General features: G+C 42.2%; 1 protein-coding gene across 1 annotated transcript in view; it reads right to left on the reverse strand.

Moving 5' to 3' along the window:
- The window catches only part of LOC111159079 (eukaryotic elongation factor, selenocysteine-tRNA specific), a 248509-nt gene that overhangs the window by 132772 nt on the left and 91704 nt on the right, over positions 1-24033 (reverse strand). The window contains exons 3-4 of the mRNA XM_022521467.1: positions 2672-2768; positions 133-297 (exon numbers count right to left, since the gene is read on the reverse strand). Coding sequence (XP_022377175.1) covers positions 133-297; positions 2672-2768 — 262 coding nt within the window. The remainder of the gene's footprint in view (positions 1-132; positions 298-2671; positions 2769-24033) is intronic.

Here is a 24033-nt window from a genome sequence, read left to right on the forward strand (position 1 = left end):
GAGCGGAGCAGAGCCAGAGGGCCAGCCCTGGGGACCTGGCCCAGTAGCTCAGCCACTGGAGAGGCAAAGGGGCCGACCCTCTTGCTCGCCACTAGAGAGACAAACGAAAAGGAAGGACAAGGTAAGACTGACCTTGAGGGCAGGAATCTCCACACTGTCACCAAGGCTGATGGAGCCTGAGAGGATGGTCCCTGTCATCACAGTGCCTTGGCCTTTGATGGAGAAACAGTGGTCCACAGACATGAGCAGCGGCCCTGAGGGGTCTCTTCTCGGGATGGAAATCTGCGACGTCAGGAGCTAGAAAAGAGACGTCGCGTGCTAGTGCCATGTGCTGCCAGGGAGGGGAGCTGAACAGGGCGGGGCAGAGCAGGGCTGAGGGTGAGGGTAGTCCTTGGGTAAGCTGGCCCCGCTCGGAAGTGGACGGGTCCCTGGTGGCACTCCAGACTTTCATGGTGCCCTTGGCTCCTCTGGGTACGAAGGACAAGGGCATCTGGAGAAACCTCCTCTCTGCTCTCGTTGGGATAACCAACAGGCTCCCAAAAGGCCGGCCTCGGGACTCCTCTGCAGTGCAGCAGCAGCGGCAGCCTGCTGCAGGACAGCCTGAGGCACATCCATCTGACCTCACATGCCTTCCCAGCCTTCTGAGCCTGCAGGATTTAAGATGTGTCATTGGCTAGCCCCTAGGTACCGTGGAGGCCTCATCCCCCACCACGTGGCCTCTCACAGCAGGAACCAGCCACTGGCAGGCCCTGGAAGCTCCCCAGCCAGCTTTGCCTCCCCTTCTCCGGAGAGACACCGCCTCTGGGAAGGCTTTTCTGCCCCTTCTGTACGGCTGTGCTCCCCGCCCCCATCACCCATTAACACACTGTTGTGAGCTTTTGTTTATTTGTCTCTCTCCTAGGGCCATGAGTCCTTCCAAGGATCTCCAGCAGCTGGCATGGTGCCTGAGAGAAGGAAAAGCGACCAAACGATCCGGTGAGCAGGGCTGCCGCCATGTATGGCAGGGCAGGAGGGGGGGAGGCCACAGCTCCAGGCCGAGGCAGAGATGGGGGACCACCTGATGTCTGCCAAGGGCCAGCGTTGCCCTCTCAGTCTGTGGGGCTGCTGCTCCTTCTCCTTCCATGCGCTTCCACCACAGCCAGCCCATTTTCCTCATGCGGACTATGTGCTCTTAGATGTCAGAGCTAATTCCCAATAAACAAATGAAAATAAAGACCACATTATTCCTTTTATTTTGAGGCTTTCAGATTTCGTTCGGAAAGAAGCTGTCAAAAAGTATTTGGCAGTGAATGTTCCAAACTCTCAGCCTTGTGATAACAATTCTTCTGGGAAAAAAACTACAGTTTCAAAACAGGCTTGGCCTGGGATTTATGCAGAGGCTTCTTAAAGGAATACACAAACATCTTCCATAGCAGTGTTTGTGAATTTTGCTTTAGTAAAAACAACTGTCCAAGGCTCCTTGATCAAGAGCTCTCAGAAGGAGAGGAAAAAGTAGCAAAAGCCTCAGCCAGGAAAGGCCTATTCTACTAAGTCAGTCAGAGCAGCACCGTGTAATCACAGAATCAGTCGCAGTGCACACGATTGCATCTGTTCTCAGCTCTGTGGGTCCAGGTGTCAGGGGACCCCAAAGACACCCCAGCAACTGATCTGGGGCTGAATGCCAGCTCCACCACATACTTGCTGTGAGACCTTGGGCAAGTTACTTAACTTCTCTGGACCTCAGACGCCTCCTTGGTAAAATGGGGATAAACAATGTTAGCCTCCCAGCACCACTGTGAAAGTTCATGGTCCTTGTGAAAGGCATGTAAAGATCACTATCAGAGCAAACTCTGATACGACACCGTTCTGAGCACAGGACACCTACTAACCTCATCTAACCTGCACACCAACTCCACAGCTAGTGCTCTTTTCCTGACTTTACAACTGAGGGGACAGAGGTGAGAGAGAGCAGGTCACGTGCTAGGTGAGAGAGAGCAGGTCACGTGCTTAGAGACACACAAAGAGCAGGTGGTGGGCCGAGGATCCAGCCCACAGTCGCCACGCCACCCTTCTGAGCGAGGGACACTGGTCTCCATTGTCACGGCCTCACAGCAGCATCACCACCCACCCCCCACCCCTGCCCCGTCTTCTGGCTGCCCTGGGCACCCTGTGCTGGCTGGGCTCCCGGCCATACCTATCACCACTGAGCCTGGAGGAAGCCCATGCCTCAGAAGCGCCGTTATTTCAGGGAGCCCACAAGGCCCTGAGCCTCGCTGCCCTGCTGCTGGGCCCGTCTCCATCAGCCAGTGGGACACAATGAGGCAGTGGCCCAGTCTGAAGGCCTGGAACGGAAGACAGGGCCCAAAGCCCCAGGAGGCAGGAGCTGCTCTGTCTGAGTAGGGGTGTTTGACACGTTCTTTTGAACGACTTATAAGGGTGTGGATAGCTCAGCAGGACCTTGGGCTAGAGAGTGAGGCCTCTGCTTCTATTCTGGTTTCACTCTAGGATGGGAGTGAGGGAGGGTCCGCACCGTATGTAGGTGCCTTGGGGAAGTGTGGTGGGACTTAAAGGAACAGCTCAGAGTCTTCTTGCTGGGGTGCCTCCCCCTTCTCTCCGTTTCACACTTAGCAGGACACAAGGGGCCTGAGTGGGGCTGGGGCCACAGGCCAGCCTGGATTCAAGCTGACAGTACCTCAATGAGCTCTGAGATGCCCTGTGGAGCTTCCGTTTCAGGGGCCTCTGGCCCCCCAGGCTTGGCCGCCACGGGTATAATCGGTGCACCTCGGAACCTGAAATGGAAAAACAAGCCCTGCCGAGTTACAGAGATCATCAGCACAGATGAGCAGCAGATGAGGAAACGGAGGCCCCACAGGGAAATCCTAAGGATGAATGATAAAATTTAAGAGGGTGCTCCTAGGTTTTAACCTCCACTTTCACAACCCACTCTGAGGAGGCAGCAGTGAACCCTAGCCCCCAGGACTCTGAATAAAAGACCCCCTTGAAGAAGACCAGTAAGTACATCCCAGCCTCCTGCAGAGACTCAGGAAATAGTGGTTTATCAAAAAATCTCTGAAAGGGCACTTGGGTGGCTCAGTTTTTAAGTGTCTGCCTTCAGCTCAGGTCATGATCCCAGGGTCCCGGGATCGAGCCCCACATTGGGCTCTCTGCTTAGCGGGAAGTCCACTTATCCCTCTCCCTCTGCCTGCTGCTCCCCCTGCTTGTGCTCCCTCTCTCCCCACCAAATAAATAAATCTTGGGGGGAAAAAAAAGTCAAGTCCCTGAAGACGCACCTGGAAAACATACTTCTATCATACCAGCGTCTAATGGCAGGTAATCCTGCCCCGACCCTCCTGAAGAGCTCCTCCTTTTTTTTTTTTTTTTTTTTTTTTGAGATTTACTTATTTTTTTGAGAGAGCACAAGCAAGAGGAGGGGCAGAGGGAGAGAGAATCCTCACGCAGACTCCCCACTGATTACGGAGCCAGATGCAGGATCCCGGGGTTCCAGGACCCTGAGATCATGACCTGAGCTGAAACCGAGTCAGTCACTTAGCCAACTGAGCCACCTAAGTGCCCTAAGAAGAGATTCTTACTATACGTACACTTTTATCTTTTCCATTGATTAAAAAAATAAAATAAAATGGAAAAGAGAAAATATACAACCCATAATTCTATCATGTATTATAAAGAATTTTCTATTGAATGATAGCAACAACAGTGATATAATGGCAAATAAACTATAAGGATGTGAAATTTTACATATGCGATAACCAAAATAAAAAAAGATCCCTTGGCAATGCATGGAAAAACCAAGGTTAGAAAAAAGGGCACTACAATGGCAGGAATATGCGTTGTATATTCATCTTCTAGATGCTAGCAATGGCTGAGCCAAGCATATCACCTGGACACCTTCTGTGAAAGTTCTCAGCACTGTTACAGAACTGCCACCATTTAACAGATGAGAAATTGAGGCTTAGAGAGATGAATTAATTTGCTACAAGTCATTTATTATAATCTCAGAGCCAAACTCTAACCCAGCCCATCTGACTCTAGAACCAAGGGTCACAGCTTCCATGTTTTAATCCTACTGCCCAGGACTCCTCTTTCTTTTATACAGCTACATTACAGCGTGACCCAGAATGTATATGCTTTTCCCCACTAATGTTACTCATTTAGAACATTTTGAATTTCTCACTATCATAAATAACACTGGTAAACATGACGGTGGACATGACTGGCTTTTTCTTCCCTTGCTTTGGGATTAATTCATGGGGTATAAGCCTAAGACTCAACATACATTGAAAAATCAGCAAAATGGTGGAATAAGGACAATCAGACTCTCCTCTGTAAAATAAAGAACATAGGCAAAAAATCATCAGAAGCAACTATTTCAGAACTCTAGAAATTAACTAAAGGTTTGCAGCAATCTGTGGAATGTTTATTCAAGAAAAATGGCTGAATCTTGGTAAGAATAAAAGAGCTTTGTGGCATTTTAACTTGCCTTATTCCTATCCATTCTTCCCCAACTCTGCAGCAGCCCTAATAACCAGCATCTGCAATCAGAATGGAAGCCAGCAGCCTGACAGCCACTGAGGGGGCAGAATGGGTCTGAGTTCCATCAAAGCCCTTTTCATAGAGAATTGCCATTATTTTTCCTTTCCTTCCTTCTTGGAAGACTCTACTTGAAAAGTTATCTTTATTTTTCCTTAAGGGCATTTGTTGAAAACAATCAGAGGCAATTGTTTAATACCACAGCTGCCTGAGGGAGGATAACAGTTTGGGTAAATCGGTGGACCAAACAGCTTAGAAGGAAAAGCTAGGAGCGTCCATGGGAGCTTTGGAAAACCTTCCATGAGAGGTTTGGAGGTTTCCTGGGAAACTAGAAGGCTATTTATGGGCAAAAGCATGGTACATGGTTAGGAAAGACATGAGAAGGCCCTAAGTTCTTACCTCTGGCTGACCTTGAGATTCGATGCAAACAGGAAGTGAAGGCCAAGGCAGAGTTGCCAACTGCCTGCCTGAGCACTGAAAGCATGCCCCAATATGCACAAAGAGATCCTTGTCAAAGATTGGGAGACTTAGATTCTAGGCATTTAAGAAAAGTTCTAATCATTAGCTGACCACTAAACTGAGCAGAGACTTCAGTGGTCACACATGACTTTCAAAATTACCTCACAAAAGTAATTTGTGTAATACTAACCAAATTAACAACAAACTATGAAAGTACGGGTAAAGAACAGAATACGATGGCCAGAATGGCCACATTATATTCTTGTGTAAGTACAGTTTTCAACAAGGAATAAGAATACAACAAAGAAACAAAAGTATAGTCCACACACAAGAAAAAATTGGAGTGTAATAAAAATTGTTCCTGAGAAATCCCTACTAGACAAAAGTCTTAAATCAGCTATTTTAAATTTGTTCTAGAAATAAACCATGTCTAAAGAGCTAAAGGAAAGAATGAATATAATGTGTCACCAAAGAGGAAATAACAAAAAAGTTAGAAATTATAAAAAAATAGAAATTTTGGATTTGAAAAATACAATAATTAAATGAAAAATCTGCTAGAGGAGCTTAATAGCAGATTTGAGCAGGCAGAAGAATCAACAAACTTAAAAATAGAACAATTTGGTTTATGTAACCTAAGGAAATTCAAGAAAAATGAGAGAAGAGAAACGAACACAACCTCAAAGATATGTGAGACATCAAGTACATCAACAGGTGCATATTGAGATGTCCAGAAACAAAGACAAGATGGGGCGGCAAGATCCGAATAAGCTTCAAAAACTTCCAAAGTTTCTGAAGGACATCTAAAAAGCTTAGCAAATTCCAAGTAAGAAAAACTCAGAGATGTGACCCAGGCACATCATAATCAAACTGTCAATGGCCAAAGACAAGGAGAAAGCAACAAGAGAGAAGTGGCTCGTTTAGCACAAGGCATTCTCAAGTAGAGTAACAGCTAATCTCTTCAGAAACCATGGAGCCAATACCAAATACCTAAAAACAAAACAAAACAAAACAAAACAAAAACAAAAGCAAAAAAACCCTATCATATAGCAGACACTTGATAGGTATTTATTAAACAAAGGAATAAATGAACAAGTTAAAAAAAGAAAAGAAAAAAAGAAACCATGGCAGCTAGAAGGTAATGGGATGACATATTCAAAGTTCTGAGAATTTAAAAGAAGAAGAAGAAGTCGTAGTAGTAGTAGTAGTAGTCGTCGTCGTCAACCAAGACTTCTGTTTCTGCGCGCCCCCCCCCGCCCTGCAAAAAAAAGCTTCAAAAATGAAGAGGAATGTAGAGTTACCATATGGTCCAGAAATTTCCTGAGTATAAATCCAAAGAATGGAAAATAGGTACTCAAATACATGTACATGTATGTTTACAACAGCACTATCCTCAAAAGCCAAAAGCTGGAAACAGCCCAAATGTCCATCAACGCCATAAGTGAAAAAGCCAGACATAAGAGATCACCTATTGGGTGATTTATATGAAATATCCAGAATAGGCAAATCCATAGAGACAGAAAACAGACTGGTGGTTCCCAGGGCTGAGAGAATAGGAAACAGCTGCTAAATGGGTACAGGGTTTTTGAAATCAGATAGTGGTGATGCTGGCATAATTCTGTACACATTAAAAGGGTGAATTTTACGGTATGTGAATTATATCTCCATTAAAAAGAAAAGAACATACATTGAAAGGTTTGCTACCTTTTTTACTACCACAGTGATTATCTGCAATGTCTATTTCTCTAAACATACACCAAAAGTTCCTTATTTTTTATACATACCTCATTTTAATTTGTATTTCCTTAATAAGCCATACAATGTTGAACATCTTCCATCTGTTTATTTACTAAGTGTGCTTTTAGTGAATGCTTCCACACCACTTTACGTTCTGGTCTTTGCCTCCTCCAGTAGGTGCACCCTTACCTTCTCCAGACTCTAAAAATTGCTCTGCAGTCCACTGTCCCAACACAGTGGGAGTGAGGGAAAGGGACGAGGTCAAGGGCCAATGGTACCAGCACCTGTGCTGCGGGGCCTTGCACTCCTCATTTCAACAACCCCACAAGGTGGCTGTTATTACTGCTCCTCCGGGTTTACAGAAGGGAGTCCTAAGTTGGCTAGAGTCTGTCATTTGCTCCAGGTCACATAGCTAATGAGTGGGGGGCTGTGATTAAAACCAACTCTGGGTTTACCACCCACCTGAGAATATCAAGAGAGTTAGAGTCAGGGTCGTATGCCTCTTCTCGAATCCATGAGAATTTGGAAAGTGGCTGATCTTCAAAGATCAGGCAACATATTTAAGTCCTATAAACAGTCCTATAAACAATATCCTTGCCCTTTAGTAATTTTAGTTCTCAAACCAATGAAAGAAAGGTGATATCTACAATGACAGTATTCAATATTCTCATAGTTTGCTATCACTTTCAAATAAAGACATAAATTTACTGCATCCTTCAAACAAGCCTTGGAGGTAGGAAGAACAATTGTTAACATTCCCACAACATTAGTTGAACATGATGTGAATGGCACTTAGTTAAATGCTTCCATCACCCCATTTGATCCTCATGGTAATGATGTGAGGGATAAAACTGGCATTTTAGAGATGGGGAAACTAAGGCACAGAGAGGTTAAAAGGCTTCTAAAGGGCAGAATTAAGGAGCTCTATTCCAGAGCTCCGTCCTTCCCACCATGCTGGACATCCCCAGAACGACCTCCACAAAAGCCAAAGGGTTCCCTCCTCGGGGAATGGCTGCTGTGTCAGATGTCACCACGGCTCCTTTGAAACATAAGAACAGAAGATGGAGCCCAGTGCTCCCACCCACCAGGACAGGGCTGGATTGCTCTGCTCCATCCCCTCCTGCCTCTATTTCAGTGTGACCTTCACACAGCTCACTGGTCCCATACCCTCTTCTCAAGTTTTGTCAAAATGGTACACCACCTAAGTAAGCTATTATTTCTCAAGGCTTTTCTTTTAAAACAATTTACATTCTTACTTAAAACCACTTACTGAAAAACATAATTCTGCATTATCTAAAAGGAAGACTGGTATCATTTGCCACAAAGAAAAGGTACAGAAGAGACCCTCCCATCACCAGCCCCTGCAAGGACAGCCACTCCATCTGCTCCATAAAACCTGTGCCTAAAGAAAGTCTGGTGTAGGGGCGCCTGGGTGGCTCAGTGGGTTAAGCCTCTGCCTTTGGCTCAGGTCATGATCTCAGGGTCCTAGGATCGAGCCCCAGATTGGGCTCTCTGCTCAGCGGGAAGCCTGCTTTCCCCTCTCTCTCTGCCTGCTGCTCTGCCTACTTGTGATCTCTCTCTGTCAAATAAATAGATAAAATCTTTAAAAAAAGAAAGAAAGAAAGCCTGGTGTATGTTCAACGTCCACGCCCAGCAGACGGCGTGAGGCTCACAGCCATGCTTGAGAGTCTAGGACACCCCACGTATTTGCCTTCACCAGCTAAACTTTAAGCTGAACAGGAGGCACAACAATTACGGCATAAACTTGCTAATACCAGTTGTGTTACTTTAATTCAATTTAGTATCCTAAAACAGTCCCATAATAGCTATTTCTATGAGAACTAAGTTGAATTATCTAGAAAGAGGCAACACAGATAAATCTCTTTAAACTCTGGTGATAAATTAGATGTGAATAAGAAAATCATAAAAGACTTCAGGGGGTGGGGCGCCTGGGTGGCTCAGTCCGGTAAGCCTCCAACTCCTGGTTTGTGCTCAGGTCATGATCTCAGGGTCATGAGATGGAGCCCTGTGTCCAGCTCCACACTCAGCAGGAAGTCTGCTTGAGATTCTCTCCCTCTCCCCTTCTCCATACTCTTTTTCTCTCTCCAAATAAATAAATAAACAAATAAATCTTAAAAAAAAAAAAAAAAGACTTCAGAGGAGGTTCTTCAAACACAGGAAAGTTCTCCACTCACACTGCTGAGCACACTGTGCTTCCCATTAAGCAGACCAAAATAGTAAGACAGTGCATTTGGGTATGGTTTATATGTAAAAGAACTCAGAGCACCAGTCAGTGGGCTCAAACTGGAAGAAAAGATGGGCCGGGTAGAAGATTTTCCAGCAAGTGACAGATGTAATAAGGCCATTAGCTCCTGCAGCAAGTACCTTGGCTGCAAGAAGCTGTCTGATGCTCAGACATAACAGAATGAAAGCCATTTGCTGAGGCCTTCTCCCGGAAACTCAACTGGAGAACAAGTCTAACACACTGGTGGGACTATTCTAACTTGTAAGATGCTATCAAGAGAAGCAATCATGCACAAACACACACATACACACGCACACACGCACACATGTGCATGCCGAACCTGGAGAGGAAAAAAAGCCAAAATGATGACCGCAGCTGCCTAAGGTCTTGCAGCTGGAACTTGCAAATTACGACTTTTTAAAAGCTGACAAAGCAACAAAGCCTAGAGCTTTTAAAAACACAAGTTCTGACCAAGAACATCCAGAATATAGCTTGCTTTACTGAATTCAGACCAAAAGAATTAATGATAACATACGAATTAGGAGTGCTAATTTGTGTAAAATTGAAATTATAGGTGATGCAGAAATCACAAACAAAATGCCCAAACAAAACAGCAAGAAGAAGAGGAGACAAGCCTGAATTCGGAATGCAAAACCACTCACATGGCCAAGACGGCTTAGACGAGCCTGGATTAACTGCCCCCAGCGTAGTGCTCATGAGGAAGGGGAGGCACGATGCTCAGAACCTTATAAGTTCCCCCAGAGTAACTTACATTCTTGATGTTATTAATGCATGTGTTGGAAGTTAAAATATTATGTAAGGTTTGACTGTGTCATCTTTCCTAATTCTCTGCTTTAAGTAACTTTTGATTTATCAACTACAGTTCCCTACGGAGGACAAGAAATCTACTACTGTAGCTACAAAAATAAACACAGAGAAAGCAAAAGAAAGCGATTAAATCCTAGCTAGATACTACTTCCTGCTGAAGGCTCTGCGCCTTGTTAAAAAGTTAGGGAACTGCTGAAGACATAGTGGGACCAGGCGCAGACGTTTTCCTGAATTCAACAGAAGAGATTTAAAGATAACTGAAAAAGAATTGACTTTCTCAGACAACTCCATGCATTTCCCCCGAAATTTTTATAGTGGTAAAATACACATGACAAAAAAATTACTGTCTTAACCATATGTAAGTGTATAGTTCAGAGGTATAAAATACATTCATAATGTTGTGCGGTGATCATCACCATCCAATTCCAGGGCTCTTTTTTTTTTTTTTTTTTTTTAAGATTTATTTATTTGAGAGAGAGAGAGAGTGCAGCAGGGGTCAGAGGGAGAGAGAGAATCTCAAGCAGGCTCCCTACTGAGTACAGAGCCTGATGCAGGGCTCAATCTCATGAACCTGAGATAATAACCTGAGCCGAAATCAAGAGTGGGACGTTTAACCGAATGAGCCGCCCAGGTGCCCCCAGAGTTCTTTTTTCTTATAAAAACTCCATACCCATTAAACAGCAACTGCCCATTCCCCCGTCTCTTAGCTCCTGGCAACACTACTCTGGCTCTATGATTCTGACTACTCTACACTATCTCACATAAATGGAATCATACAATACTTGCCTTCTTGTTGCCTTATTTCACTCAGCAGAATGTCTTTGAGGTTCATCTATGTTGTAGCATGTATCAAAATTTCCTTAATTTTTAAGGGTAAATAATATTCTATGGGGAACATACTTATGTATGTATCACACTTTGCTTATTCATTCATCCATCAATGGACACCTGGACTGCTTCCACCTTTTGGCTATCATGAATAATGTTGTTATGAACATGGGCGTACAAATATCTCTTGGGGACTCTTGCTTTCAATTCTTTGGATATATACCCAGAAGCAGAACTGTTGCATGGTAATTCTATATTTAAATTTTATAAGTTCTTATTTAAATTCCACTTCAGTTAACATAACTATTCTTAATTTTTTGAGGAACCCCCATACCATTATCCATGTCAGCTGAACCATTTTACATCTCACTAATACTGCAAAAAAGCTCCAATTCTCCCCATTTCGCCAATACTTATTTTTTTGTTTTTTGACCCCAGCCATCCAAATGGATATGAGGTGGTATCTCATTACAGTTTTTATTTGCATTTCCCTAATGACTGGTGATGCAGCATTTTTTCATGTACTTATTGGCTATTCACACATCTTCTTTGGAAAAATGTCTATTCAAATCTTTCCCATTTTTGAATCAGGTCACTTGGTTTTTGTTCTTAGGAGACAGTTCTGGGAGTTGCCTACATATTCTTACTATCAGATATATAGATTCACACATATTTTCTCCATTCTGTAGGTTGCCTTTCTATTCTGTTGATAAATTTTGATGTACAAATTTTAAATATTTCCTTCTGAGAGTTTTAGGTCTTACATTTAGTTCTTCAATCCCCTTTGAGCTAATGTTTGATATGATGTCCGTCCTCATTATTTTATTTGTGGCTATCCATCCAGTTTTCCCAGCAGCATTTGTAGAAAGATTGTCCTTCCCTCACTGAATGGTCTTGGCCCCCTTGTCAAAACTCATCCGAACATATATGCAAGGGTTTATTTCTGGGCTCTCTATTCTATTCCATTGCTGTTTTTGTCCATCTCTATGCTAGTGCCCATACTGCTTTGATTACTGTAGCTTTGTAGTAAAATTTGAAATCATGAAGTATAAACTCCCCAATTTTGTTCATCTTTTTCAAGAATGTTTCAGCTACTTGGGGAACATTTAGACTCTGTATGAATTTCAGTATGGGTTTTTTTATTTTTGCAAAAAAAAGAAGTGATTGGGATTTTGATAGGGATTATGTTCAATCTATAAATTGCTTGGGGTAGTACTGACATGTAACAGTATTAAGTCTTCCAATCCATGAGCAGGAGATGTGTTTTTATTTATTTATGATTTTTAAAATTTCTTTCACCAATGTTTTATAGCCTTCATTATATAAGCCTTTTACCTCCTTGGTTACTCCTAAGTATTTTACTCTTTTTGATGCTACTACAAATGGAATTCTTTTCATAATTTACTTTTCAGACTATTCATTGTTAAAGTATAAGAATGCAACAGATTTTTGCATGTTGGTCTTATATCTTGCAACTTTGCTGAATTCATTCATAAGCTCTAATAGGTTTTTGTGGAATATATGTGGTTTTCTACATGTAAGATCATATCATCTGTGAAGAGATCATTTTACTTCTTCCTTTCCAACTGGGTGCTTTTATTTCCTTTTCTTGCCTAATTACTCTGGCTAGAACTTCCAGTACTATCTTGAATGTGGCAAAAAGTAATTTTGTCTTGTTCCTGATCTTAAAGGAAAAACCTTACTCTTTCACTATTGCATATGATGTTTGTTATGGGTTTTTCGTGTAGGCTTTTTTTCTTTTAAAGATTTTATTTATTTGACAGACAGAGATCGCAAGTAGGCAGAGAGGCAGGGGCAGAGGGAAGCTGGCTCCCCGCTGAGCAGAGAGCCCGATGTGGAGCTCAATCCCAGGACCATGAGATCATGACCTAAGCTGAAGGCAGAGGCTCAACCCACTGAGCCACCCAGGCACCCCTCATGTAGGCTTTTATTACACCGATTGTACTTTCCTTCCCTTCCTAGTCTGATGAAAAGGTGTTGAATTTTGTAAAATGTTTTATCTGCATCAATTGAAATGATCATATGGTATATTGCATTAAATAATTTTTTTGTATGTTGAACCATCCTTGCATTCCAGGAATAAATTCCATTTAGTTGTGGTGTATAATTGTTTTAGTATGCTGCTAAATTCAGTTTGCTAACATTCACTGAAGATATTTACATGAATGTTCATAAGGGATTTGGGTCTTCAGTATTCTTGTGGTATCTTTTTCTGGCTTTGGTGTCAGGGTGATGCTGACCTCACAGAATGAGTCAGAAAGTGTTCTTCAGTTTGTTTGGAAAATCTTAGGAAAAATGGGTTACTACTTCTTTGAATGTTAGAAGTCGCCAATGAATCAGGTCAAGAGCTTCTCTTTGTTAAGAGATTTTTGAATAATGATTTAATCTCCTTAGTAGTTACAAGTGTATTCGGATTGTTGATGTATTTATGATTTAGTCTTCGTAGGTTTTGTTTTTCTACGACTTTGTTCATTTCATCTAGGTTACCCAATTTGTCTGGCTGTTCATAGTACTTTCTCATAATCCTTTTAATTTCTATAGAATTAGTAGTAATGTCTTCACTTTTATTTCTGATTTTAATAATTTGAGTCTTCTCTCTTCTTAGTCCATCTAGCTAACATTTTGTCTATTTTGTTGATCTTTTCAAAACCAACTTCTGGTTTCTGTGATTTTCTCTATCGCTTTTCTTTCTCTGTTTCATTTTTCTCTTCTCTAATCTTTATTAATAATTTCCTTATGTTATATTTAAGTTTAGTCTGTTCTTTTTCTAGTTCTGTAAGTTGTAAAGTTAGGTTGTTGCTTTCAAATCATCCTTATTTTTTAACATAATAATTTATAACTATAAATTTTCCCCATAACACTGTTTTCATGGTATATCATAAATTTGGTATATTATGTTTTGGTTATTATTCGTCTTTAAGTATTTCTAATTTCCCTTATGATTTCTTCCTTGATCCATGGGTTGTTTAAAGTGGGTTAATTTCCACAAATTTGTGAATTTTCCCATCTGACTTCTGTTACTGATTTTTTACTTCATCCTGCTGTGGTCAAAAAAGGCATTTTGTATGATATCTACCTTTTTAAATCTATTGAGACTTAATTTGTGGCTTAACAAATGGCCTATCCTAGAAAATGTCCCATGTGCATGTGGGAAGAACATGTATGCTATAGTTGTTGGATCAAGTGTATATGCCTGTTAGGCTAGCTGGGTTATTGTGTTAAGTCCTCTATTTTCTTATCTTCTGTCTGGTTAATCTGTGATTTTGAAATCTCTGACTACTGTTCTGGAACTATTTCTACCTTCAATTCTGTCAGTTTTTGCTTCACATATTTTGATGGTCTGTCATTAGGGATGTAAATGTTTATAACTGCTACATCTTCTTGCTGTATTGGACCTTTTATTAATACATAATGTCCTTCCTTGTCTCCTATAATCTTTTTTGACTTAAAGTCTATTTTGCCTAATATTAGTGCCCCCGTTCTCTTCTCATCATAATTTGCATGGAGTATCCTTTTCCATCCTTTCACTTTCCATCTATTTGTGTCTTTAGCTCTAAAGTGAGCCTCTGGTAGAGCACATATAGTTGGACCATGTGTTTTTGTCTATTCTGCTAATCTCTGTCCTTTAATTGGTGAGCTTAAACCATTTACATTTAAAGAAATTACTAATAAGGAAGGACTTCTGCTATTATGCTATTTGTTTTTGATATGCCTTATAGCTTTTTTGTCTCTTATTTCTTGCATTATTGTCTTTTTTGGTGTTTAGTTGTTTTTTTATGTAGTGAAATACTTAACTTTCTCTCTCTCTCTCTCTCTCTCTCTCTCTTTTTTTTTTTTTTTTTGGTGTATATTCTGTTGCTATTTTCCTTGTGGCTAACATGGAGACTACATTTAGCATCCTAAAGTTACAACATTCTAATATGAATTTATAACAGCTTAACTTCAGTAACATAAAAAAAAACTGTTTCTGTACAGCTCTGACCCCATCCTTTTCTTTTGTTCATGTCAAAAAATTACATCTTTTCAAAACCATAAAACTAATTATTCTTTTAAATATATTAATCTCTTAAATCACATAGAAAACAAAATGTAGAGTTACAGACCAAAGTTACAATACTACTAGCTTTCAGACAAATCATTGCTTTGTTTTTTATATGTATTAGTCTATTAAGTCATGTAGAAAAAACACATGGAATCACACACCACCACCATAATGACAACTTTTACAGTTGTCCATGCGAAATCATTATTTCATCATAGAGCTTCAAGTTACTATCTAGTTTCTTTTCATTTCACTGTGCAGAACTCTTGAGCATTTCTGCATGGCAGGTCTAGTGGTAACAAACTCCCTCAGCTGTTCTTTATCCAGGAATGCCTTCATTTCTCCCTCACTTTTCAAGGATGGTTTTGCTAGATATAGGATTCTTGATTGCCAGGTTCCCTCCCCCACCTTTAGTACTTTGTATATAGTGTGCCTACTACTTTCTGGCCTCCATAGTTTCTGACGAGAAATCTGCTGATTATCTTAATGAGGATCTTTTGTGTGTGACAAGTCACTTCTTGTTGTTTTCAAGATTTTCTCTTTGCCTTTGACTTTTGAAAGTTTTGGGATAATATGTCTCAGTGTAAGTCTCCAAGTTCATTTTACTTGGAGTTCACTGAGCTTCTTGGATGTTTATATTAATGTCCTTCATAAAACTTGGGAAGTTTTCAGCCATCATTTCTTCAAATATTCTCCCTGCCCCCTTTCTTTCTCTCTTCCTACGACTCCCACAATGTGTATGTTGGCCCACCTGATGGTGTTCCATAGGTCCCTCAGCCTCTGTTCACTTTTCTTCAATTTTTCTTCTGTTCCTCACACCTGATAATTTCCACTGTGCTATCTTCAAGTTTGTCAATACTTTCTTCTGCCTGCTCAAATCCGTTTTTAAATCCCTCTACTGATATTTTTTTTTTTAAGATTTTATTTATTTATTTGACAGAGAGATCACAAGCAGGCAGAGAGGCAGGCAGAGAGAGAGGAAGAAGCAGGCTCCCCTAGAGAGCAGAGAGCCCGATGCGGGGCTCGATCCCAGGACTCTGAGATCATGACCTGAGCCGAAGGCAGCGGCTTAACCCACTGAGCCACCCAGGTGCCCCTCTACTGATATTTTTTTCTGGTTATTATATTTTTCAGCTCCAGAATTTCTTCAGTTTCTTTTTAGTTTATCTCTTTATTGATATTTCCATTTTGTTTATACATTTGCTTTCTTGATTTTCTCCACATTTTCTTCAGTTGAATGTTTTTAAGATAGTTATTTTAAAGTCTTTGTGTAGTATATCTACCATCAGATCTTTCTTGAGGACATTTTCTGTCGATTCTTTTTCCTTTGACTGGGTCATACTTTCCTGCTTCTTTACATGCCTTCTGATTTTTTGTTAGAAACTGGGCATTTGAGTCAAATAATATGGTAACTCTGGAGATCAGATTCTTTCTGGTTTTTTGTGGTTGCTCTTGGAGTTTTGCTTTGTTTTTTCTTTTTGTTATTGCAGGATGTCTCAGCCTGAAGTATAAAGTCTTCTCAAGTCTTATCTGAGCCTCTCCCTGGGTGTGCATGGTTACTTTGTAATCCCCCCCTATATGTTTGCAATTGTTTCTGAATGTCTTGGTGTTTAATGTCTGACTTCTGAAAAATGAAGGGGGTACCAGAAAAAAGGCACTGGTCCTTCAAATCCTTCAGAAATCACTTCAGCTGGTGGGGGAGGGGTTGTAAAAATGGAGGGATATATAAGAATAATGACTGCCTATCTGTGTGCACCTCTGTGATCAGAAGTAGCAATGTAATCAGAGCACAGAGCTCTGATATTTGCAGAACAGAGTCATTTTTGCCCACTCTGGTTCCTGCGAGCTGTGTACAAGCTGTTCTGGGAACACCTGCACAGGTGCCTGTCATGAGACTGAGGGACGGGGAATGGATAGCTGCTATTGTTCCAAGAGCTAAAACTGATTGTAATAATTGCAATTTATTGTCTAAGCCTTCTCCTTGCAAGTCTTCAAGACTCCAATGTTCCAAAATAATTATATCAGACATATTCTGCCGTCACAATTTTTATGCAGATAGGGAAAGAGATTCCTTATGCTTCTACTTTCTGCCATCTTCCCAAAATCCTCTCCATGAATTTCTGCCACATCCAAGTACAACCTCAGACTTCTTTTGTCTGACGTATAATGTAAATCCCTCATTGTGAATAATAACACTTTCTTAAGCTTCTTCAAGGCCCTTAGCCATTCCTTTACATTTCCCCACCCTGACACCCAATGGGAAGGAGGACAAAGGACCCAGTCCAACAAGAGGTAACAGAAGGCAAGAGTCCAAGAAAAACTCTGCCATTATTTCCCTGGTCTCCCTACCATGTCTAAAGGAACCCCCTATCTGACCCCTATCCTCTGGCCTCCCTTTACCAACCCCTCCATTACTGTCTCTAGACTCATACCTGCTGCCTTTCTGCATTACACATTTTTCTTCTCTTGGGTGGAGAGAAACCCTGCTGTTTGACACCATCCACCCCCAGCCACTTTCAATCAATACCCAATACCCAATACTCTCCCCACTCACATTTCAAAATCACTATCAGTTCTGTTTACTCACCAGGACCTCATGCTTGATTTCCTTACAATATCATTCTGTCTCCCCATTCAAGCTAGGGGATATTTACTAAGTCATCTCCTCTGTACTGGCCTCCGTGAAGGTTGCCCAACAAATAAAAGGCTCCCAAAGCAATGCAGCAAGAGGGTCTGGGGCACCAACTGAGAGTACTACCTTTAACTGTTAAGAGGAATGGGGGAAGGGTCACAAAAGAGAACTAAATTCCTAAAGGTCAACAGCAACTCTCCAGTGGTCAAGTCAATGTTCTTTCCTCAGATTCTCCTCATCTGTGACCATCAGTCAGCTGGCTCCCCAACCTCTTCACCCACAACCCCAAGTCTTTATTCCCATGGTCCTCCATCAGGGCCTCTGCCTCCTCGAGAAGCCGCTCTTCCTTCCCTATTCACTGCCAAGTCTCTCCCAAGAGCACCCTGGGAGTCCAGCTCTTTTCCCCCAAGACTGCTGTCCTCCAGGAGCTCCCCACACTCTGATGACCTGTGTCAAGGCTCCTCTGTGGATGGTTCGTATATTTGTGTCTGCAGGAAAGGACCCTTTCCAGCACTGTAGTCATGTCCTATTCTCTGCCAGCAAGCACTTTCCCAACCCTACCTCATTGGTTTCTGATCAAGGAACAACCTTTCTCTGGTCTTTAAAGCCATCACCAGCTACATGGTCATCACTGTCTTCCTCCGTCACTGCATTTGATCAGTTCTTCTCTTGGGATCTGGGTCCAATCCAACCCCTGATTTTCATTCTCAACAAGTTCCACCCTGGGTCAGGCCCTTACCATCCCAGGCCAACTACTCTCCAAAGTCAGTGTATGGCCCTATACCAGGCACTGACCATGGCTGCAATGACCTTCCTGTCATGACCTGTGATGACCTCTGAGGTATCAGTCTTTTCCTCTACACACTTTCAGGGACTCCATGACTGTCCCAGATGAAACCCAGCATCCAGGTTGGTCCACAAGGCCCTCTATGGTCTGCCCCAGCCTCCTCACACTGACTCAACTCACCAAACCTCCTGGAAACACAGGTAAAAACCCAAGTCTTTGCCTAGTGCCAAACTCTATTCTACTGCTGCCCCCACTCCCCTTCCTTCCTCTGCCTATCCAAAGCTAACCCTGGTGACAGGCGACTTGAGGCAAGGCAGAAAGAGCGGAATTGTAAGCAAGAAGCCTAGGACCATAGAACTAATTTCCAACGCACAGCTGAGTTGTCACTCCACCTCACTCAGCCTCCATTTCCCTGTCCTACAGAAAACAGCATGACCTACACTGCAGGGCTGTCTCCCACCCCAAATAAGCTAAAGTGTGGAAAGCACAGTAGGGAATCTTGTAACAGTCCTTAGAACCAGGGCAGCCACTAGTTGCCTGCATCCCTCCTAAGTGGTCTGCGCCCTGACCTGCATCATGTATTCTGAACTTGCCCCTGCTTGGTTATCACTTGACTTTTGGAAACCAATTCAAGTGGTACCTGGGTGGCTCAGTCAGTTAAGCACCCAACTCTTGATTTCAGCTCAGATCATACTCTCAGGGTCAGGCTCCCCACTGGGTACAGAGCTGGCTTAAAATTCTGTCTCTCCCTCTTCCTCAGTTCCTTGCCACTTGTGCACGCACACGCACTTTCCTCGCTCTCTAAATAAATAATAACATAAGATAATACAACATAAAATAAGTAGTAAGTAACGTAACGTAATGTAACATAACGTAACGTAACGTAACATAACGTGATGTAACACCAATTCGAATTCCTGACTCCCAGACCAGAAGCCAATTCACCTTCTCAGAAGCCCCCATGCTACTCTGAGGAAACTAACTCAGCTCTCCTCTTGAACTGCTCAGCAAATCTCCTGCTCTTACCTCCTCCACCCCTTGGTCTTTCCTGCCCGAGTGCATGGGAAGTACATTCTTTAGAACATGGGGGGCTTGGTTCAGTTGGTCTTTGGCTCCATGTCCTTTAAAAAAAAAAAATCAGGCTTTTTTTTAGAAGAAGAAAGGAAGTAACTGTGACACGCTGGAGCTCCCTAAAGAGCAAGTTCTCAGGGGCCACTGGCTGTCCAGAGGTCAGTGTGACAAAATGAGGCAAGTTCAGAGGAGAGATTCCAAACAGGACCTGTGACCCACTCACCACTCAACTCCAGAGCAGCCCAGACAGAGCATGCTGCCCTCACAGAAGTGGCAGAACTGAGATATTTGCCCAGAGAGAAAGGAGACACTTTGGAGAGGGAAGGCGGGAGGAAAAAGAATGATAAAGAAAGAAATAGTGAGGGAAGAAATAAAAACGCCAAGGAAGAGAGACAAAGAAGGCAAGAAACACAAGAGAAAAAGAAAGAAACGGAGAGGAAAGGAGTGGACAGCCTGCTCTGTGCTAGCTCCATCCTACATGCTCTCGTGTGATCTCAGCACCCCATGAACAGGGGCTCTGACCCCTATTTTCAGAGAAGCCAAGGGACTTGCTGGGGGCTGCCAGGGGTCCCAGGGAGTAAGTGGCTGGTCTGTAGGAGTCCAGAGTCCAGGCCTCTCCCATGACGGAGGAGAGGAAGAGTCCATTCTCAGTCCAGAGGAAGGACTTCAGCCACGGCAGTCAGTGAACCAGGACCCAACCACAAGCCAGGGCCCAGTACATGTGCATCATCTCTGCTTACACTCCATGAGCCTGAGGCCCAGAGGGACAGAGAAGGCTAAAAGCATGCACTAAGAATTCCAGCGATTAACCATAAAGCTTTCGGAAATTCAATTATTTTTTATCCAAACCCTTTTGGGCAATGTATTGTAACAAAACATAACGGCGTGTTGGGCTGAGTAGCTGGCCCTTTCCCAGGCTCAAGAGAAGCTGGCCTTGCTGATTTCCTGAATACGCCACACACTGGAGATCCTGGCTTCTAGAAGCCGAAGTAAAGTTCAGCAGCCCCTAAGGGGACAAGAGGCCCCTCTTGCCTGAGTTTCAGATCCAGACTGGTGTCTGTGTTCTAGGAGCACAAGAGGCTCCAACCAGAGATGTCAGGAAGAGCCCTGGGCCTAGCCCCACAGCTCAGCAGTGCAGGCAGGACCTGGAGCACATTCAAATGCTCCTCCTGTTCCCAGCACCCACCACCTCCTCCAGGCTCCCCGCACAGCTGTGGGACATCACAGTTCCAACCGAGCTCAGACATGCTGACTGTGCATGCAGGCTGACCTTCGACAACACAGAAAAACGATCTAAGATAAGTTAAAAAAAAAAAAAAAGTGTGCGTGCATGTGTGTGTGCATGCATGTCTGTATAACTCATGTAAAAGACATAAAGAAATAAAGCACAGGTTTCCCCAGTCTCTGAAAGTAGGCCATTCCTCTGAAACCTTCTGTAAGGCAAAATGGCATAAAGTAAAGAAGCAATTACCATTCGTTTATATAGAAAAATGAGCGTTCCCAGACCCAAAACATAACCTCTCCTAGGTTCTTCTGATACATTAGGACACATCTACTTACAGATGTACAAAATAAATCGACATAAGGCACAGATGCTCAGAGACACAGTTCAAAGCGACAGCAGCTGGAGGCTGAGATGTTGAGTGTAGCTCCCAGGGAAGGGGCCTGGCAGCACCACTCTAAGGACAAGCTGCGAAGCAGACGCTGTACACTATCGTTGTTTTTTGTCTTTTCTCATAAAAACAAAAATCCTCTTCGGATTTCCCTCAGTTAGCAAAAGCACGTACTAATAAGGTAGGTCTTGCATGAAAGCCAAGTGGTGTAATGCAAACTTCGAAAAGCAGGGGACACTTGTGTAAGTTGTCGGTTTTGAATAGTGAAATTCAAAATGGCTGGTATTTATACTTTAGTTTTCTAACCTGTCAACCCAGACACAAAGCCTTTCCCCCCCTCCCCGTTACTATGGGAAATCCCTGGTAGGGCGCTAAGCACACAGTAGGTGCTCCACACCTTACAGCTGTGATGGCTGAGTACCTACTGTGTGCCATCGAACGCTCCCTCAGAACGTAATGTTGTGAGGCTAAACTTGATCAGCTCAAAAGAAGAGAAACCAACTCAGAAAGATAAAGCGAGTTGCCCAAGACCACACAGCTAGTCAGCCACAGAGCTAGTAGGAAACACACACCTTGTAAGTCAGCTGGGCAGCCGCCCAATCACTTGAGATTGGCATTCCACTCAACTCCAGGGAGGGAGGCAGGGCCAAGGGAGCCCCGGGTGGGCTCTCAGCAGATGGCCTTGCCTAAAACAGAAATAATTAAACAGAAAGTGTTTAAAAAGCAGGAGGAAACAGAGGGAATCTGGGAGAAAGATGCATCAAGGATGCTGTCAGATGATAACATTTAGTGGGAAAATAAACAGAAAAGCCTAGAACACAGAACAGTGTCAATGTTGTGATAACAACTACCTCAAATTATGTACATGTGGGAAAGACTGACAGGGATCCTGGGGAAAGAACACTTTAATTTGATGCACCGGGGAGATTGTGGGTACATTTTTATCTTCTATTTTGATTTCTGTTAACATTGATAAATGCTTATGCAAGAGTAATTTTAAATGCTTTCAGAGATAAAGAAATCACAAAGAAAAACAATCAAAGAGTTTGACTACACAAAAATTAGAAACTTCTGCATGTCAAAAAAAAAAAAAAAAAAAACAACTAAAATGGAAAGACAACCAACAAATGCTGAAGACTTATTTGTAGCAAACATGACAGGCAAAGGGTTAATTAATAACAACATCTTTGTTAATCTCAAACATTCCTAAAAATCAAAAGGAAAGCATTAAAATCACAAGAGGCAAACAGACAAAATGTATAGGCCTAATTCAAACACACAAAAGCACAACTATTTAAAACACTTATGGAAAAATGTTTAATGTCCCCATCAATTACAGAATTACATATTAAAACAAGAGTAACATACCATTTCTACCCAACTAAGTTTCAAATATATTTTAAAATTAGAAGCCAAAGGTAGCTGTGAATACATCTGTGTAAACAGTGCAAACCCTTTTGGAAAAGAATAGGGGAGTGCACAATCACAGGTCTGAAAGGACTCGTGCCCTTCAGTCCAGTAATCTCACACCTTCAATGTCTCAGAAGGAAAAAACCTGAAAATATGGAAAATGTTTAAGGATGGTCAAAGATGTTCACCCCAGGGTTGTTTATTTATAAGAAGGAAAACTTACACCAATCTAAAGGGCCTACAATGGAGTGATGCTTACATGAGGAAGGGCTATACAAAATGTTAAGTAATGAAAGCAGAAATAAAAAATGCAAATAGCTCATGATTAAAACTATATATTTTTTTTAAGATTTTATTTATTTATTTGACAGACAGACATCACAAGTAGGCAGAGAGGCAGGCAGAGAGAGGGGGGCAGGAAGCAGGCTCCCTGCTGAGCAGAGAGCCCGACGCGGGGCTCAATCCCAGGACCCTGGGATCATGATCTGAGCTGAAGGCAGAGGCTCTAACCCACTGAGCCACCCAGGCGCCCCACAACTACATGTTTAAAAGGAAGAACTGAATTCAGCAAAGTCGCAGGGCCCAAGATCAACACACAAAAATCAGTTGTGTTTCTGAACTCCAGCTGAAAACAATCTGAAAAGGAAACTGAGAAGGCAGCTCCATTTATAATGGCATCTAAAAGAATTAAATACTTGGGAATACACCTAACCAAGGATGTGAAAGACCTACATAATGAAAACTACAAAATGCTGATTAGGAAAATTAAAGAATTTCTAAACAAATGGAAAGGCATCATGTTCATGGATTGGAAGACCTAACACTATTTAGATGTTCGTACCACCCAAAGGGATCTACAGATTCAGTGAGATCCCTATGAAAATTCCAACAACCATTTTTTGCAGAAAATGGAAAAACAGATTCTCCAATTCATATAGGAATTGCAAGGGGCCTCAAATAGCCAAAATAATATTGGAGAAGAAGCAGAAAGCTGGAGGACTCAACATTCTGACTTTGAAACTTACTACAAAGGTAAACAAAGTAGTGTGGTACTGGCATAAGGACAGACACATAGACCAATGGCACAGAACAGAGAAGCCAGAAATAAACCCACACATGTATAATCAATTGATTTTTGACAAGAGTAAAAGGGGAAAGGGCAATCCTTTCAACGGTGCTGGGAAAACTGGATAGCCACATGTAAATAACGAAGTTCGGCCCTTAACTTATACTACATATAAACTTATGCCATATATTAAAATTACCACATATAGAAATAGATGAAAGACCTAAACTTAAGAGCTAATACTATAAAGGTCTTAGAAAAAACACTGGGGAAAATCTTCATGACACTGGATTTGGCAACAATTTCATGGATAGGACACCAAAAATACAGGCAACAAAAGAAAAAATAAATATATTGGATTTATCAAAGGTAAAAACTTTTGTGCCTCCAAGGACACTATAAGGAAAATAAAAAGTCAACTTACAGAATAGAAGAAAACATTTGCAAATTATATATTTGACAAGGGATTGATATCCAGAATATATAAAGATCCCCTACAATTCAACAACAACAACAAAACAAACAACAACAAAAACACGATTGAAAAATGGGCAAAGAATCTAAACAGACATTTCTCCAAAGAAGATATCTGAAAGGCCAACTGGTATATGGAAAGATGTTCAACATCACTAGTCACTAAGAAAATGCAAGTTAAAACCACAATGAGATATCACTTCATACATGTGTTAGAATGGCCACTGCCAAAAAGACAAGGGATTAACGAATGCTGGTGTGGATGTGGAGAAAGGGGAACCCATAGGCACTGTGGA

The sequence above is a fragment of the Enhydra lutris genome, unplaced genomic scaffold (genome assembly GCF_002288905.1).
Source record: "Enhydra lutris kenyoni isolate GAN:26980312 unplaced genomic scaffold, ASM228890v2 scaffoldscaffold66, whole genome shotgun sequence".
In the NCBI taxonomy this organism is placed as follows: Eukaryota; Metazoa; Chordata; class Mammalia; order Carnivora; family Mustelidae; genus Enhydra; species Enhydra lutris.